Source organism: Ailuropoda melanoleuca, chromosome 11, assembly GCF_002007445.2.
Source record: "Ailuropoda melanoleuca isolate Jingjing chromosome 11, ASM200744v2, whole genome shotgun sequence".
Taxonomy (NCBI): Eukaryota; Metazoa; Chordata; class Mammalia; order Carnivora; family Ursidae; genus Ailuropoda; species Ailuropoda melanoleuca.
The window spans coordinates 4,146,457-4,165,100 of record NC_048228.1 but is presented as its reverse complement, the minus strand read 5'-3'; the positions used below and the strand labels follow the sequence as shown (position 1 = coordinate 4,165,100).

The 18,644-nt window shown below is 59.7% G+C and overlaps 1 protein-coding gene across 3 annotated transcripts in view; it reads left to right on the top strand.

The window, feature by feature from the left end:
- ACOT7 (acyl-CoA thioesterase 7) overlaps positions 1–15,867 on the top strand; it is a 97,489-nt gene extending 81,622 nt beyond the window's left edge. For 2 of the 3 annotated variants that reach the window (XM_011230594.3, XM_002923852.4), the window contains exons 8-9: positions 21–205; positions 15,479–15,867. In XM_011230594.3, coding sequence (XP_011228896.1) covers positions 21–205; positions 15,479–15,577 — 284 coding nt within the window. In that variant the 3' untranslated portion in view covers positions 15,578–15,867. Of the gene's footprint in view, positions 1–20; positions 206–15,478 lie in introns of those variants that run through there. The other variant, XM_034671144.1, reaches the window with a different exon arrangement.
- Positions 15,868–18,644: the final 2,777 nt, after the last annotated feature.

Below are 18,644 nucleotides of genomic sequence, written 5' to 3'. Positions count from 1 at the left end.
CCACTGTGCGTGCTCTGCAGGCTGCGTCATTACCATCTCTGGGCGCATGACCTTCACGAGCAATAAGTCCATGGAGATTGAGGTCTTGGTGGACGCCGACCCCGTGGTGGACAACTCACAGAAGCGCTACCGGGCTGCCAGTGCCTTCTTCACCTACGTGTCCCTGAGCCAGGAGGGCAAGTCGCTGCCCGTGCCCCAGCTCGTGGTAAGTGACCACCTCCCCTGTGGGGCTGGCCCCGCCAGCACTCACACAGCTCCTGGGAGAGACTAGTCCTATGAGCCCGTTCTGGGAAGCAGGGCCCCGGCCCAGCTGCTCCCAGGCCCAGTGACCTTGGCTGCACTGCCCCTCAAATGTGAGGGCCTTCCCCTGTGGACTGTGAGGTCAGACGGGGCAGACAGGACAAGAGAGACCTCTTCACTAGCACCTTCCTCTGGGGGTTCTCTCTCGACAGTGAGTATAGTGCCCAGGGGGTCCCAGAGCTGTGTACAAAAGCTAAAAGGGGCTGAGGACCCTCCCAAGGGATGGGTTCTCAAGGAGCCTTGGCCCGAGTGTCCTGCTTGATGGGGACTGAGTCAGACCCTGACAGCATGGGGCTGGACATCAGGGATTCCTGATCCTTCCCTGCCTTGGCCGCCTGGGCAGGCTCTGCCCTGGGTATGCAGAGAGAGAGATGGCAGGTGTCTGGTCACACAGCCTCCCACGTGGGCTGCTGGCACCGCAGTGCTGAAGGGTCCGGAGCTGGAATCCCAACAATCTGACAAGTGCTGGACGCAGGGAGAGTCGGAGCCAGAGGCCGCCGAGGTTCAGAGTGGGGAATGGGGAAGGTTGTGGGTGGGTAGTGAGGCTGCTTGGCTGGGAGGTTCTCGGAAACTGTGGAATGAACGAATGAACACACACGCTGCTTACAGATCTCCCTTGAGGACAGCGATGTTTTACCGTAAGCCTCACGCATCCCTTACCAGTGCCGGTCACAGTAGGTGTTCCGCCTGGACCATGTCCAGGCACCTCCAGCGAGCTCTCTACCTGCTCCCCGCAGCCAGCACCACCCCAGCCCTGGGGAGGGGGCCCCCGCTGCTGGCTCCCCTGGCCCTAGGCGAGGACCCCTCGGGCCAGCAAGGCTGAGGCACTCGTGGAGGGTCGTACATCCCGTCCTGGGGAGCCTGGTTTGGGTGCAGCACACGACTTGCAGCTGCTCGGGCTGCTCCTGATTGCTCCTTGAGCCGGACTGCATGTCTGTTGTTAGAGGCAGCGCTCCCGGGGCTGCAGTCGGAGCTTCCGCCATCCGTGGGGTGAGGGTGAGGGGCAGGGTGGGTTGTCTCAAGCGCCTGGCACTTGCGTGGCCCCTGCCGCTCCCGCTGCGGCTGCTCCCCAGGCAGGTCCTGAGCCTCCTGCCGGAGCAGAGCAGGCGCCGTAAACCTCTGTGACAGACCTCACTTCTCACGCAGGCCGGGAACTAGGCCCCCACGGGCTGCGTCCTCCAGCCCTGCAGCCTCCCTGTCAGAGCTGTACCCCACCCGCCCCCTCTACATGCGGGGAGCCCCACACAGCCCTCCTGATGTCAGCCTGACAAGCCTCCCTGGGACCCGCCTTGCCCGAGCATGAGGGCTAGGGCTGTGTGTCCCCCACGCCGCCCCTCGCCCTGACCCACGGCCCTGCGGCCTTGGCAGAATGTCTTCCCTCCCCACCCTGTCCCCTTGGCCGATGTGTGTGTGTTCCCCCGACCACCTCTGGCCTTGGCCTTTGCAGCCACGTGTTGCTGGGTCTTGGCCCACTTCTCAGAACCTTACCTGCTCCTCTTGGTCCTCAAACACAGGCTCTCCCCTCTTCTCTCCTGGACCCTTGCTCCAGCTTTTTCCACCCTGTCACAGTGCCCCATCCTGAATGCTGAACTCCGCCTCACACGGGCAATGACTTGCTCTCTGTTCTCTTCCCCTACGGGCTCCAATGGGTGGCCAGACCCAAGGACACTCCGCGTCTTTCCCTCGCTGGCCCGGCATGATGCGCCAGGCCTTGGTGGAGCCTGTGCTCCCTTGACACAGGCCCACGGTGTCCAGATGGTCAGTCATGGTCCCCCTAAACACCAGGCCCTGACCGGTGCCCACCGTGCCCTTCCCTCCTTGGGCAGTTGGGTCCAGGTCTCATGCCACGGGCATTGTTCGGTGTTCCCTGTTCAGTCCTGGATCGACTTTGCCAGCCCTGCCTCTCTCCTATAGGCTCTCCGCATGCATCTCAAATGTGATTTATCTTGAATTGACTCTTTATCTTTCCCCCCAAAAATCCCACTTGTCCTCACGGATTCCCTCTCTCAGTGAGCCTGGGAACATGCCTGGCTCCTCTCGCCTCTCTCCTGCTCAGCCCACCACACCCACTGTCTCTAGGCCCCATCCCTGGCTGGATCCCTACTCAGCCCCGAGCTGTACGGCCGCCTGCATGCCTGCTGCCCTCCACCTGACCCCACACTGCAGCTGAGGGAGTTTGTTAAAACCAAATCAGAGTTTTTCCCTCTCCTGCCTAATCTGCTCAGCAGCCTTGGTGCCCTCAGCACAAGGTCCAGTGAAGCTGGCTTCTCTGGCCTCAGCCCCCAGGCTCATTCCTGCCTCAGGGCCTTTGCACATCCTGTTCCTCTGCTCTGCCTGGATGCCTTCCCTCAGCTAGGAACTAGTTCTTCCACTGTTTCTCAGATAGCTCATTCTTAGATGGCCTTCCCTACACCCTCAAGATAAAGCCCGACCCCTACCACTGCCCAGAGATTCTCTCCTGTCCCCACGCCATCCTCCCGCACCCGTCACCACCTCAGATCCTCCGGGGCATGCACATTCGTTCAGTATCTGGCCCGATGTGTGATTCCAGGATGCCCGGCACAGAGTGGGGCTCAGGAAAATGCCCGTGAGTGGCTCGTGGGCTTGCTCGCCTCTCCAGCCACATTCCTCCACCGCACTGCTCAGTGCCCTGTTGCTGCTGGTGGACAGTTGGCAAGTGCAGGTTCCTAAATGCCCCAGGGACTCCCCCCTCACTGTTGCGGACACACACGTACTGTCGGGGCACACGTGGGTGTGGGCGTCCTGCTGCCTGCGTTCTGGTCATGGCACAAGCATACTGGCTGTGTGGTCCCAGGCTCGCTCTTCTTGGGTGTGCCTGTTTCCTCTTCTGTACCAGGGGTATGGCCCTAGTGCCTGCCACGGAGGGTGGGTGAGGGTTCTGTGAGCTAGTCTCCGTATCTGGGAGTGCCACACTCATCTGTTGCTGTTCGCTGTGCCCTCCCTGCTGGAGCTGACGCGCTCCTGGAGGGAGCCAGTAAGCAGGTAGGGACAATGGGCTGTGTGAGATGCTGGTGAGGGTCATGAGGGAAGAAGCAGAAGGTGGGGGATTGGCATTCCCTGGAGAGTTGTGGCTACCTAAGGAGGTTCCTTCCAAGGAGGGCCTCGTGGACAGGGCTACATTCAAGCAGGGCCTGGTGTTGGCAGCAAGGGAACCATTTCCCAGGGACTATCTGGGTAAAAGGAGCTAGGGACTCGGAGGCCTGGGGGCTGGAGCCAGCTGCCTGTAAGGGGAGAGGAGGGAGCAGGAACACACCTCAGGCCACCCAGCTGATCCTGGCCAGGTCCAGCCCCAGGACCCAGCCTTCTGACCACTTGGCGCCTTTCCTCTGCTGTCAGCTGAGGGGGTACAGGGACCTGCAGGCCTCCCCATATGGGTAGGAGGTAATCACAGCCAAGGAGTCGGACTATCTTCATTTTGCAAAGGCTCATTCTGAGTAAATGTGAATTGACAGGGTTTTCTGGCAAGGTCCAAAGTGCTAGCCATAGCTGAGTTGTAAGGCTCACCCGCCCAAGAGCCCAACAGCTGCTGTGGGTGCCCCTGCTGGCCCCACCCTGCATGCACCCCGGAACTCAGCCCACTAGGGATACTAGTGCTGCAGTCAGGAGGGGTCCAGTCTCCCATGGAGAGTGCCTGCCACCCACAAGCCCTTTGTGGGGATACCCATGACCTTCACAGAAGCAGAAAGCAGTCCTGGGTCTAGGCCAGTCTATGTACCTGGGAAAGCTGCCTGTGCCCTTTCCAGAAACCTGTGACATGGGACAGGTGGAGGGCCCGGCAGGGCTGCACATGGTGGGGAAAGACACCTGCCTGAATGAAGGGGACAGTGACTGAATCCCCTAGGTTTGAGGGGCCAGAAGTTAACGATGGCCATGTCTTCCTGCTGGCCGGCCTCACGTTGATCCCGGCTGTTATTGCTTGCTAATTAAAGATGGTCTTTGATTCTTCGTGGAGGTGTCCTGGTCCCCAGCCTCTGGCAGGGAGACTGGGCGGCTCCCCAGAGAGGGGTTTTCAGCTCCAGCCTGCGCGTGCGCTCACTTGAGGACCGCCGGTGTGACACTGTCTGTCTCCCCAAGTACACATGTGCTCCGCGCAGCCAGCACGCCTGTGCCCGAGGGGGCGCTCAGCCCGCCTCCCCTCCCCACCCCCCGATGTCAGCAATTCTTCTGCCTTTTGTCTATTTTTAGCTTCCATCCCCAGGGCCCGGCTGACACGGAAGGCAGCGTTGCTGTTTGGAGTTTTTCTTGATGAATATTTTATGCTGGGGAGGCTGTGCTGAGTCCAGCAGCTGCTGGCACTTTCCAGGCTAATCATTAAAGAGGCAGATGCGGAGCGTGGAGCCAGGCTGCTGGTCTGGACACCAGGCCCAGGCCCCCCGGCCGCCCTGCCTCTCTCTGAAGGCCTCTCTGTGGCCATGACCTCTGACCTTGGGGGGAGGACACACCCCAGATTTCACTGAGCAGGGCTGGAGAGGGGGCCTGTGCAGAGAGATAGGGTGGACGCCACTAGGGTGGCTCCTTGGGGACCTGGCACCGCGTTGGTCCCAGCACCTCCTGTGGGTGATTTTTTTCCAGCCTTTTTTAGTCTCCAGAAATGTGAGGACCAAACTGTGTATGTTGAAGACGGAGCAAGCAGACTAAAGTTTAGACGCAGACTAAAGGGCGCCCCACCTGCCTCCCATTCTTTGCCTCAGATGTGGGTGCTGCTGCCCCCGAGGGTCCCAGGGAGACAGGAGGTGTCACTGGGGAGTGTGCGAGGGGGGAGGTGCTGGAGGCACAGGTGTCCTGACCTGCTGTGAGGACGATGTGTGTCGACACAGGGCGCGGTGGGAGGAGGGGAAGCCCAGAACCCATCCCAGGCATGTAGGCAGGTTTTGAGAGAGCCCTTCACTACAGCTGCTTCGTGGGTCATTTGGAAAAGGAACATTTGCCCCAGTGAAATGAGGCCCACGTGGGGGCAGCCAGGGGCAGTGTCTACAAAGCAGGATTCTCTGCTTCCAGAAAACCCAAACCACAGCGACCCTGCCCCGCCCCAGAGGGTCTTGGCTGGTGCTTGTAGACGCCCACCTCCTGGTGGACCAGGGCCTAGCCCCGGAGGCCTGAGGCTTAGCCACTGAAATGACCAAATAGTATTTTCTAGGTTAGAGTGGGAGGTGGTGAGGAAATCAGGGGTGCAGCCATTCCTCCGTCCTTTTAGCGTGAGGCTCACCCCAGCCGGTGAGCTCCACGCAGAGCACAGTAAGAACACGTGCTTGAAGGGCACGTTATTTTCAGGCTAACTGATCACCCACTCGAGAGTCCCGGGGTGCCCACCTAGGCCCATGCACATGCATGACCATTACCTGTCACATGGGAAGGGGCCAGTGGGGAGGGTGTCCCAGGCGCCCGTAGTGACTACAGTCTGGTCATAAAGAGCTGGGGTGTTCATGGATGCCATCCCGCTTCTCCTGTGCTATTGGACCCGGCACTGGGAATCAGGGTAGATTGTTCCCATCCTGCAGACAGGCGACTAGATGGCTAACTCTGGTCCAGGAGACCGAGTGCAGTACCCTGAGCCCCTTGGCCATGACTGGTCCCTTCCCACCCGTGAGCCTCAGTTTCCCCACTGGAGCCATCACCGGCTGGGCAGTTGTGGTGCGGGCCTCTCTGAACTGTCCCGGTGGTGACCTAACTAGGAGGATCCTCGCTCCTTCACCCTGAAGAGGACACGTGGGGCAAGGCTTTCTGCAGCCACCAGCTCCCTGCCTCCCTGGACCCAAGCCTGACCCCAGACACGGACATGGCAGGGGGTGGGGTCCTCCCGATGGCCCCATTCCTCAAGACGAAGCATCAGCCACCAAGGAGGCTGCCACTCTCCTGATCGTGGCCTGGCCTGCTCGCACAGCCTGCCGTGGCAAGAGGAGCACACACACCCCCAGCTTATAGGACAGCGGGTCCCTGCCCTGGGCTTGTCATGGGCGGGGTCCCCAGGTTTGCTCCACAGTGTGGGGAGACACGTCAGCAGCCTGGACACTGTGCTAGAATGATTTTCAGTTGCTCCTTAACTTAAGAAATTCCGATGTGCCGTCGTGCAGCACGATTGGTGCTGTTCCTGGAAGGGTATAAGCAGCCACATTATTGAGGGAAGCTGTGCTCCCTGCTGCTCCTGCTTGCTGCCCTGCACAGGGGTGAGTCAGGGACAAGACTGTTCATGAAGCTTCCTGACCCAGTGTTCCGTTCTCTCCCTTAGTTCTGGGTGCTTCGCAGAGAGTCTGTCTCGTGATGGGAAAATGCTCCTGTCAGCTGAATGGTTGGTGCTGGGGAACTAAAGTGGCCTGTGAGAATCAGGTGTGGGTCCCCCAGGGGGTGTGGATGGGGCGGGTGCAGCCCCCACCTGCACATGGCCTTGGACGTTCTGCTGTGTCCCTGACAGCTCTGTGGCGGCCTCTCTGCTGGAACAGCCCGTGCTTTGGAGACCCCACCCAGTTCACGTTCAACAGCAGCTGTCCGAAAGCAGGAGGGCCCATGGCACTGTGATGCACGTTTTCTTTTTGAAATGCTGGTGGGTTCTACTCATGAACTACCAGTCTTGTTGCTTCGTTGCCGTGTTTTCAAATCTAGGTGCCCCCTTGCTATTTTAATTTCTGTAGAGCATGAAAACCCAGAGGCAGGCTCTCGGAGGGCACTATTAGGCCTGACTCCGTGGTGCCAGGAAGGGGAGGCCCGTGGATGAGAGACTTGCAGAAGGTGCAGCGGAAAGGGAGGGTCGCAGCTGGTCCAGGCACCCCCAGTTCCGTGGTGGCCACCTTGGACGGTAAATAAGGAGAGAGGCCTGTGAAGGTTGTTGGGACCCAGGAAGGGGTTTGCATCAGGGCAAGCTCGTGCCCGGCTGTCCTGGGGTGGAATACAGCGCCGCCCGCCCGAGCACATACGGAACACTGCCGCTTGGTGGCACCGTGCTCTCTGCGAGGTGGGGTGGAGTTCCGTGGCACAGATCCTGTGACTCCAGGGACACGGTACTCAAAGTGTACTCAAATGTGCATGTCAGAAACAGGCCCCGGACCCCCACAGTGGTCAGAAGTGTGCAGAAGGGGCTCCCTGCGCACACGTGCACACACGCACACGGACGCAGACTAAAGCATGTCAGCACTGCCAACAGGAGAGGAGGGGCTTTTCTGGGGGCTTTATCCACGCCTCGCTGTGCTGGACACTCCCAGCCATGCCTTCGTCACCGGTGCAGGCTCCTGTGGAGACCCTCGGCGGGAGGAGCTCTCAACTGGATTGGGGACAGACAATGCCTAACCGTGTGTCCATTGAGCAAAACCACTGGTTTTGAATCTTTAGCACAAAGACCATGCCAACTTGTTATTAAGGCTTTTTTGGTGTGATCTTCCATTGGTTTGATCGTTCGTTCATTCAGCAAATGCCTCCTGGGCCCTCACTGTATCCCAGGCACAGTGCCGGCTTCAGACAGCGGGCGGGAAAGCCGGACTCGACACAAGTGTGCACACACAGGGCCGGGGGCTCAAGTGAGGGTGCCTCAGTAAATGACAGTGCCGATCTTTATCACCGTCCGGGGGGCACGGGAGCAAGTGCTGTGACCCACCCCCACCCCGATGCCTTGGGAGAAGCTGCTGAGAAGCCGCCCAATAGGACTGAGTCCTGTTTCACCTCCTCTACCGGAGACTGTCACCCTTCGCTGCCTTTCCCTTGGCCCCGTGCTACCTGCCTCTTCCTCAGCCTCCTGCCTGCCTCTCCCAGGGCCACACGGCAGAACAGTCCTTTCAGAGGCTGAGCCACGGGGAGGGGGGAGGGGCCCTGATAGGGACACTCGCAGTTCCACAGCCATCTCACCCGTTGGAGCCGCTGTGATGGGTGCCTCCGGCAGGCTGGTGAGGCTCTGCCCCACCCGCCCTCAGGGAGCAGCTTCCCAGGTGCCCGGCGTGCCTGCCAAGGTCACAGTCACCTGTGGAGCTGCGCTCTGGGGACACAGCTGCTTGCCGGGCTAGGGCTCCTGGATGCCAAGCTCGTCCCTCCCTGGCCGCGTGGAGTGGCCCCAGTCATCAGAAGACATCCTAATTGCCTGCACGATTGTCCCAAAATCCCTCCTGTCTTCCATTACGAAGACAGGAGAGGGTGCGTGCGCGGTTTCCTAATTAAGCACATCTGCGTCCCTGAGGCTCGCAGGAAGTTGCTCTGCCACCACGGGAAACCCTCTTCGCACCAGAAATTCGTTAATTACAAAAAGGACAAGCTATTGATTTTACTGAGGATGGAACTTAGTCACTCGCCCTCCGTGCCAAGTTCCAAATGTGTGTTCTCACAGCACAGAAAATGCAAACTGGAAAACATTTGGTCTGCACTGCTGGGCTCTGCGAGCCACAGTCTTCCCTCCCGTGGAAGGGAGCCCGGAAGACAGCAGCTGGCAGGGGGAGCCGGAGGAGGGAGGGAGAGGACGCGGATCTGAGGCCCCCGCAGCCGCCCGAGCAGAGGGGCAGGGGTGCTTTTGACCCCGTGTCTCTGGCTGGGGGTGAAGGTGCAGAGGCTCTGCTGCCATAAGCGGACCCCCAGGGCCGACCGCCCTCCGCCCAGGCAGTGCGGTGTGCTGGCAGACAGGAGGCCATTCCGTCTCTGAGGCTGTGGGTGATGTGAATACCTCGCGGGCACGCACACACATGGCATGACTGCTGTGCCCTGAAGGAAATGCTTTGCCCTGGGAAGGTGGGGGTCAGCTCTGAGGCTGTACAGCCAGGTTGCTGTGGCCCAGAGCCTGGGTTCCCCGCCACCCCTCCACCATCCCTTCCTCGTGCCCATGGAAAGCAGTGCGCCAAGGTCTGAGGGCCGCCCCCCCGAGGGCACCTGAAAGCAAATATGATTTCCCACGGAGGAGCTTTTTCCTTCTTCCCACCACCCCCAGCCCTCCATTAAAAACAGCAACAGCCAACAACTTCTGTATTTATTTACTTTGCCGGATGGAGGGAGACGGGATGCAGGGAGGCAGCAGCTGGGCCGTGGGTGGGGGCCGTGTGCAGGCAGCCATCTGTCTGGCTCTCTCAGCTTCACACCCGGCAGGGAAGTGGTGGCCCCTCTTAGTCACTTGGCTGGGAGGGCTGTTTGTCGGAACTCACGGCCTGGGGAGGCCGAATGTCCTCCAGCCGGTAGGGCAGGGACTGTGCCAGTAGACAGCAGAGACGCTGCCCTGCCCACTGCTGTTTGCAGGGGCCAGCGACCAGCCTCACTGCCCTTGACTGTCTCCCAGGGCAACCAGGTGAGGGCGTGCCGCGCTCCCAGGGTGGGTGCTCGATGCCTTGACGTCAACCAAATACTGCTCCTAGGCCTGGTAGGGCTCGTAGAGCCCAGAACATTCAGTGCATGCTGTCATCCCGAGACCAGAAGAGAGATGAGCCCTCAGCAGGCTCCCTCCTCCAAGGTCTTGCGAATGCCTTGGCCTCGCTGCGGCTGGCCGGCTGCCTCCACATCCATCCTGAGGCGGTGTTAGTTCTGTCTGAGGGCAGATCCCAGCTGACGAGTTAGCTGTGGAATCTTGAACCTTAGTGCTGGGCGTTGGCTTCTCTCTCCCCGAGCGACACTAGAATTTACCGTGTTTTGTGCCAGCAGCCTAGACCGGAACTACCTGCACTCAGGCTCTGCCCTTCCTCAGGGCACGCATGGGCCGAACTAGTGAGAGAAGCATCCAGAGCCTTTGGCGCACAGATTCTGGAACCCTTGATGGCCTGTTGGCTACTCTGGGGTGAGTAGCTGCAGTTTTTTGGGGTGATCTGGTGAAGGGCGGGCCTCAGGCCTGACCGGAGGACAAGCTCTAGATTGCCACGCTGGATGGAATCGTCACTGCCATGTGGGACGAGGGGAGGCCCATGAGGTGCCACCCTGCACGCCCACAGCCCCAGTGGGGAGCACCTCCTTAGGGCTGGTGCCAGGTGCCTTGCTCGCCTCCTGAGGCCTGGCCCTGATCAGGACCCGACCCCGCGCTGCTCTGGCTCCCAGACTCTGCTATGCCCGTACGAACGTTCCCTCTCTCCTCCCCTCCTCTCACTCCCGAAGTTGGTGAACTAGAGAGAGCATGCCTCGTGCGTCGGGGGAAAACAGGGGAGTTATGGCCCCAATTCTGATTTCCCCTAAATGTGACGGAAGGGGGGGCATGTCTGTTCCCATCTGCAGAAATCTGGAGGACACCCTGGCTGCTTGCGGCGTCTCAGTAAACCGGGCTCCAGCAGGCTCCTGTGTCATGCTCACTGCTCACGGAAGCAGCCGAGCGTTGGAACCTGTGCCAGACGGGGAGAGGCAGGGCACGTCTGCCCTTCTTCACCAGGGCTCGAGAAGCTCCTTGGAGGGGTTGCCTAGCTCCAAGGCTGGAGTGCGGGGCTGGGGCAGGACACACCCCTGACCCGGGCCCCCGGCAGGCTGGCACCAACACGAGCGGGCGCCTTCACTCCCCTGGGCTGGGGCCCGGGGGCTGAGCCGCTGGGAGTTCAGGTGGGCTCCAGGCTTGTCCTGGGAGGGCAGGCCCTTCCCGTTCACAGGGCCACATCGCAGGGTCACGATATCCCCCATTGCCTACTGCTGAGCCCACCGATAGGGGCCCATTGGGATGGAATGACCTGGAGCAGCAGCAGCGCCCAGGCTCGAATCGAGGCCCTGCTGCTTACCAGCTGTCACGTGGGTGAGTCCCTTACTGTGTCTGCGCCTCACGTCCTCGTCAGTAGAGGGGAAACAGGAAGGACTTCAGTGGTCCTTGTGGGTTGTCGTCAGGACTCAGGGCAGGCCACTCCCTAAAAGCTGTTGCCTGGAGAACTTGCTCCCCGTCCCAGCCCCATGTCCACGGTTTGTGCGCAGCCTGCCTGGGAGAAGGGGCGGGAAGGCTCTTGGCTCAGGCACTGCATTAGGGTTACCTGAGCGTTCGGAGGGGTCGGTTAGCCCAGAGCACTGTGGGTATTCTGACTGGGAGGAAGGTGCCAGGTGGGAAATAGAGTCCAGGGTAGGGGAGCAGCTCCTCTCCAACCCTGGACTCAGCCCCTCGACTGACTGTATGTGACTTGAAGTTCTTTGTGCCCAGGGAACGGAGGAGGGGTCCCTGTAGCTACCCTAATGGGTCTAGTTGGCTTTTCTTTTTTACCTTTTAATTATGGAAAAGTTCAACTATATGCAAAAGTAAAGAGAAGAAAGAACTTGTACTTAGCAACACCGAGCTAGTCGTGCTCACATGTATCCCTGCCCACCTCACACCCGGGGCCACTGGAAGCAAATCTCAGATCACATGATCGCCTCCAAGTTCTCAAAGAGACACGAGCTCTCTGTTCTTTGTTGCTGACTTCTTACCAGTGGACTAGACTCTGGACAGCTCCTTGCCCTGTAGAGACCTGGCCCAGGGGCCCAGCCATCTTCCCGGCTGCTGCAGGACCAGTGGCCTCGCATCAGGCTCCTGCTTACAAATGCAGCATTGCTCAGAGTTAGAACAGCCCGGAAGGCCATCCAGATTGATGCCTGCCCCAACGACGTGTTACGTGGCAGCTCGTGGAGGCCACTGTGTTGAGGCCTGAGGTTGGAGACGGCCTGGGTGCTCTCCCTGCTCCTTGTATCCACACAGACCCAAGAGATCGACTTCCCACTGCACAGATGAGGTGCCTGAGATGATCCTGGAACTCCGCCCTCTGCTCCTTCCCAAGGAGGCCATGCCCAAGGTGGCTCGCTCTGCCCAACAGGCCTGGCTTTGCCACTTGCCTGACCCAACGGGGAGGACAGCAGCCGTTGCTGTTGACAGGTGACCTGCAGACCTCCATGAACCTCGGTGCCCGCTTGGCTACTCTCCCCACTCCGGAGTCTCCCTGGCACCTGGCCCTCAAGACCCCCTTGCTCTGTTTGACCTTGTGGGGCCGTGTCATGGTCGCTTTCCCACGGACTGGATGATCTGCCTGTTCTCCTGCGTCTCGCCGGCTAGACTGCAGCTCCCAAGACAGGTGCCTGCACCAGGCCCTGAGCAGCGGCCGGGAGGCGCTCAGTGCCGAGCCTGCAGGAACTGAAGGCATCAAGGCTCGGCCGCTGTAGAGAAAGTGCCAGGTTGAATTCAGGCAGTGTTTCCTCTGCCCTGCTGCCCGCTGTGTGCTGGGACTTGGGTGGGAGGCATCGCCGTGCTGAACCTTGTTTGACTTTCTGTGAACCGTGAGGAGGGGTGTTCGCCCCATGGGGTTGAGATGTGATGACGTACGGCAGAGTCCCCCCACTTACAGCGTCCAACCTAGCGGGTGTGTCAGTGTGTTCACAGAGTTGTGCAATCATCACCAGCCAATTTTAGAACATTTTCATACCCCCAAAAGAAACCGTGCACCCTTTAGTCATCAGCGCGCCCCCAGCCCCTGGTACCACTAACCTGTGTTCTCTCTGTGGATGTGTTACTCTAAATGTTTGTTATAAATGGACTCATACGTGATGGGGGAGGGCCTTCCTTCACTGTCTTGTTGGGGACAGCTGGGAGGACGTTGGTACCCACCCCCCAGCAACCCTGTAGGGTAGAATGTGAGTCTGTGAGCCTTATGATGGGTAAATGGTGAAGCCAGATTCAAACCAACCTGGCTGGTCCCCCGCCCTGGCTCCAGAGGGGAGGCTGGGCTGGTTTGGGGACAGAATGAAGAGGCCTCTCCACACAGGGCATGCAGCGTGGGGGTGGGGCTGCCCAAGGCAGGCCAGGCCATTCCAGAGGGCAGGTGGCACTGGCCAGTGTCTAGGCATCTCCCAGAACTGTCAGTACCAGCTTTTTATATATATATATATATATATAAAAGATTTATTTATTTGAGAGAGAGCAGGCGGGGGGCAGAGGCAGAGGGAGAAGCAGGCTCCCCGCTGAGCAAGGAGCCTGACACAGGGCTCGATCTCAGGACCCTGGGATCACAACCTGAGCCGAAGGCAGAAGCTTCACCAACTGAGCCACCCACATGCCCCTCGGGTGGGCTATTTCTGCCCACCCTCTACGGTACCCCTGCTGACAGTTCCATCTTCCATCTGCTCTTCCCTGGACCCCTCCCTGCTCTTCTGAGCCCTGAAAGCCCTTGGCTGGTGACCCAGGCACTTGGGGACCAAGTTCCTCATGCAAATCCCGGATGCTTGTTAGAAATGAATCTCATGGGCGCCTGGATGATTTAGTTGGTTAAGCAACTGCCTTGGGCTCAGGTCGTGATCCCGGGGTCTTGGGGGCGAGTCCCACACCAGTCTCCCCCTGCTCTGCAGGGAGCCTGCTTCTCCCTCTCCCTCTGCCTGCCACTCCCCCTTCTTGTGCTCTCTCTCTCTCTCTCTCACTTGCTCTCTCTTTCTGTCAAATAAATAAATAAAATCTTAAAAAGAAAGGAGTCTCAGGCCCTGGCCCCTAGACCCCCTGCACCAGAATCTGCATTTGTAAGACCCCCAGGTGACTTTCACACAGGGAAGGACGTTGGAGGGGCTCTGCCTGGGTTGCAAATAAGCCTCCAGGGGAACGGGGAACGTGGCTTTGTCTTTGTGGGGTGCCTTCAGCCACAGGGACAGGCCCCTGGCTTCCTGCCCCCAGGAAGCTCCCCCTTAGCACTGCCTGCTCTAACCGAGAGAACATTTTGTTTCCCTGGGCTGTTTCAGGTCAAATTGCATGGCCTCAAATTTCATTTTTAAAAAAGTCAGCCAGAGATGAAACCAGAGCTGCAGGAGGGCCTTCCTCAACAAAGCGTCTTGGAAAGCCACCGTTCCTCCACGTGTGCTCAGAGACTCTTCAAAGAGGCAGCAGAACCACTATGAGGAGCATGGTCCTAGTTCTTTAAATACCCGAATGTTCCACCGGCTCCAAGCCACAAGGTTTTGACAGTTTACACCTGGTGACATTTAGCGAACAATTTCTGAGAAGGCTGAGGGGGAGGAAATATTTGGTTTAACCTGACGTTACATCCTCTGGCTGATTGTTCTCTCTTTTGCCAATATACCATTTGCCTGTAAAACACTTGGGCCTAAAAATAGCCGCTGGGGCTTGGTGTCACCGTAGATGAAGGGCAACTGCCCCATTTCTGTGGCTTTCACACACCCTCTGAGAATCGCAAGGAAATATCCCCAAGGAATCAGCACAGCTCTTTAAACCTGAATTCCTGAGCAGGGCGGGCGAGAGAGAACTTAGCAGCAGGATAGATGGGGCCTCGGGAGTGACCTCTGCCTGGGTCCACACCCCTTAGTGCCCAGGCCACTTCTTTTTTTTTAAATATTTATTTATTTATTTATTTATTTATTTATTTATTTATTTAAGAGAGAGAGTGGGGGAGGGTGGGGAGGAGTAGAGGGAGAGAGAGAATCCTCACGCAGACTCTGTGCTGAGGACTGAGCCCAACGCAGGCTTTGATCTCACGACCCTGATATCATGACCTGACCCAAAACCAAGAGTCGGATGCCTAACCAACTGAGCCACCCAGGCGCCCCCAGACCAGGCCGCTCTTAAAAGTGAAAGGGGACACCGTTCACAGTCCTGCCAGCTTGGCAGGCACAAACCACGACTTTGCAGGAAAATCCAGCCTTTGGCCAATTCCCTTTGATCAGTAGGCTACTTGCTCCCCACCCCCCACCGAGTACGGGGATGTGCCTTCTCGAGTTGCTCAGAGGAAAGATGCGACAGAGAAGGGGTGACCAAGGAGCCGCTTCCTGGTCATCTGCGCCGTCCAGGGCTCCCTGACCACAAAGCGGTCACTATTGCTTCTGGTACAGTAAAGTGCCCTTCCCAAGGTGACACAAGCCAGCACAGAGCTTGTCCCCACTTACCTTTGGGGCAGGGACTGTGAGCAGCTGGCATTCCCTGGGAGTGGACCAAACGCAGCATCCCCAGCAGGAACCCTCATTTCCTTCCTCACACCGGGCCCCGTTTTAGGCCTTCCCCTCCATGTTTCATTTCTCAACGGCATTTCCAGCTGAAGTTCATTATCAAAAAGGCACTGGGCTTGGGATTCCACCTGCTGTGAAGGGTGGCGTGGGGGCTGGCATCCCTACAGGGACTCTTTCTAGTGGGTCGCGAGGCCAGTGCCTGGCACCCAGGCAGCCCCAGTGGGCCAGTGGAGCCCGGGTGGGGGTCTTCTGGGTCCTCCTGGGGTAGGGCTCAGGCCTTGGCCCACGGTCAGGGTTCTGTGACCTCTCTAACCTGCCTGTCTCTGTGTGTGGTCCACAGCCCGAGACCGAGGATGAGAAGAAGCGCTTTGAGGAAGGCAAAGGGCGGTACGTGCAGATGAAGGCCAAACGGCAGGGCCGGGCAGAGCCCCAGCCCTAGGGCGCCCCCACGCTGTGCCGGGAGTGGCCCCAGTGTCTGGTCACTTAGGATTCACCCCCTTGGCCAAAAACCCAATCCACATTGAGAGCTGGTGTTGTGTGAAGTGTTCGTCTTGCAGTGTTAACCTGTGCTCTCCTGAAAACCTACACACCAAAGCTCGATTTCTGTCACTCCACTGTAAGTACTCCCGTGTCGTCCCTGCCGCCAGGCGCTCCCTAGGGAATACTTGCGTGCACACTGTGCGGTGTGTAAGAATCCAGCGTCACTAATAAAGCTGCTGTTTGGCTGGACCTTGGTCCTGGGTGGTCGTTTGTTTTGGGTGCTGCTTTCTAGGTGGGCACAGATGCGGGGGCTAGAGGCTTCCGTGGGCCCACCCCTCCCCCCCGCCATCTGGTGCCAATACCTGCGTGTACCCCAAAACTCAGGTGCGCCTGATGACTTGCTGGCTGGAGAGAACACCCCTTCCCTCCCAGGGCCCTGGTTCCATATCCTGGCCTAGAGGCACCAGCCCCCCACTTGCCCTCTCTCTGGCCTATGCAAGATGCCAGCTCTGAGCCTCCAGCGGCCTTCCCGTAGATGGGGGTGGAAGGTGCTTTCGAGGACTTAGGGAGGTGATGTGCAGAGAAAGCTGAGCCCAGCCTGGCTGGAGCCCGTTCAGCCTATGCGAGCCCTGCCCTGGATTCCCTCCACCTCTTGGTGGAAGCAGCTCTGACACCTCAGCCCCCTGGAGAAAGGCAGAGATTTTGCTAGAAGGAGCCTCCCAGCTGGTGCCAGGGCCCCTGTGCCTGTCGTGGAAACCACCAGCCACTCAGGCTGATGGGTTATTGGGAAGGCCTGTGGGGTGGGGGGTCTGAGGAGTAGCGTGTGTGTGAATGGTGCCCGTGCGCGGCTGTCGGTGTGCACATCTATGGCCGTGCGTGTGCATGCATGCACGTGCCTGTGTGAGAGGTGAGGCTGTGTGTGCACCGAGGCCAGCAACCTCAGGGGGCAGACGAGCTGCCAAGGCCACGACAGGGGTCCGTCCTTCCCCCCCACCCGTAGCTGAGAAAGACCCCTCCACTAAGCACACCTGTTGGTGGGAGAATGTTCCCAACTCAGCTTATCCTGGAAGCCCGGAGAGGGAGACTGGCCACACAGCTGCAGCCTCACACAGGGCTCTCTCGGGCCCAGAGAGAAGGCGGCCCCAGATGGGCAGAAACACCCCCCAAGAGCTTCGGAATCCGTCTCAGGCCTTGGTCCCAGCTGACGGGGCTGTTTCCTGCCTGGAAGCAGGGGGAGGGAACACGCCACATGGGGCCACAGCAGCAATCCCCTCAGCCGCCCCAGCTCCACCCGTGCCCCACGCTGACCTGGAGGCGATGGGTGGTACCTGCGCTGGGAAGGACCAGGAGGCCTGCCCTGCGTGTCCAGCGGAAAGGCCAGCCCAGGCCAGCCAACCGTGGTCCGTGAAACCAGAGCTGGTTATGGCAGTGCCTGAGCCCTTGGATTCCCCACGGGAAGGGGGACATCAGGGCATCTACATCCTTCTGTCTTCGCTTGGCCGCTCGTCAGTGTGGCTTTGGACAAGCCAGGTACCTAAAATCCACTTCCCAGGGCAGTTGGGAGGAGCTCACGCTAACGAAGCATTTAGCGCGAGGCTCCCAGGGTGGCCATTGGATACCCATGCCCACCTGCCCCCAGAGCCAGCTGAGCCCAGGGCAGGGGCACTAGTAAAGGCAGTAGTGGGTGAACCAGGCTGGTGGAGGGGTGCCGGGGGCCGAACACCTGGGGCAGGCTGCCGTCTGCTAGAGGGGCAGCCGGGTGGCTGAAGGCTAGGGGTGACTGGATCGCCTGTGTTTGCCTTAGAAATGTGTAACAGCCTCCTTGTGCCAGCCTACTTCTGGTGGCCTATTTATAACCAGGGCCACCTGGTCAGGGAGCTGGCCTGTCCACAGAGGGCTCAGTAGGGGTCCTGACTACCCAGAAGCCACATAAATGGAGTGCATGGCCCAAGGCCCCCCATTCACCAGGCCCACTTCACTGTGGAGCCTTTGGATACAAACACCTTTACTTCTGTCTCAGAGGACTGATCCTAAGGCCTACCTGGGTCTCCTAACAGCTGCTCCTAACTCCCCAGCTGCTCCTGGAGTGTGGTGATGGGGGGTGGGGGGGCAGTGCAGGGGGAGCCAGGCTGTGGGGTGGTGCAGACAGCATTGGCTGCATTTGGCTGGGTCTGGTCCTGTCTGGACAGGTGGCCCCTTCCTCCAGACAGTGGGCTGTGCACTCAGATGCTTCCCAAGTGCATGGGAAGGGCAGGGCCATGCCAACAGCCCAGAGTGGCTGGAGGCCTTGTGCCCAGGGTGTGTGGTCATGGGCGTTCTAGAAGAGACAGGAGACTCCAGAGGTCTCCAGAGGTCCCCCAGTCAAGGACCCTGATAGGATTCCCTCTAGGTGTCTTATGGGTGCCGGCCTGCACCGAGGCCAGAAGTGCTAAGGGGGGTAGATCCGGGGGGCAGGGGCCAGGAGTTCTGGGTTGTAGGCCTGGCCTCTCCCATCTGTGTCGTCCTGGTTCCAGCTCGAGACCATTTCTGAGCCCCTGGGGGGGAGGGGTAACCACCTGGCAGCCGTGTGGTCTGGTCACCATTCCATGGTGGATCCTGCCCGCCCCGACCAGCGGTAAGTCTGAATCCGTAACTGGCCCAACCTTACCTCTCCCTGCCCCAGCACCTGACCCTGCCAAACTCCCCAGTTCCTGGAAGTAGCTAATCCTCAGGCGCCCCACGTCCCCTCCACACCGCACCCCTACTGTTCACTTTAGATGTGGCTTCCTCTGGGAAGGCCTCCCTGAGCCCCCACCCCCGGCCCTAGGTTCGCACGGTGCATTCTCGCCCCAGGCCCCCTTGGCCAGCCAGCCTAGGGAGGGCGGGGGAACCACGGACCGACAGATGCTCGGACAGACGGACGCGGCAGCGGGCCGCGCCTCCGGGGGGGGCGGGGCGGTCGGAGGGGCGGGGCGGAGACATGCGCCCTGCTCCGCCCCCCGCCCCCGGCCGCCCGAGCGCAGCCAGCCGAGCGGCGGGAGCCGAGC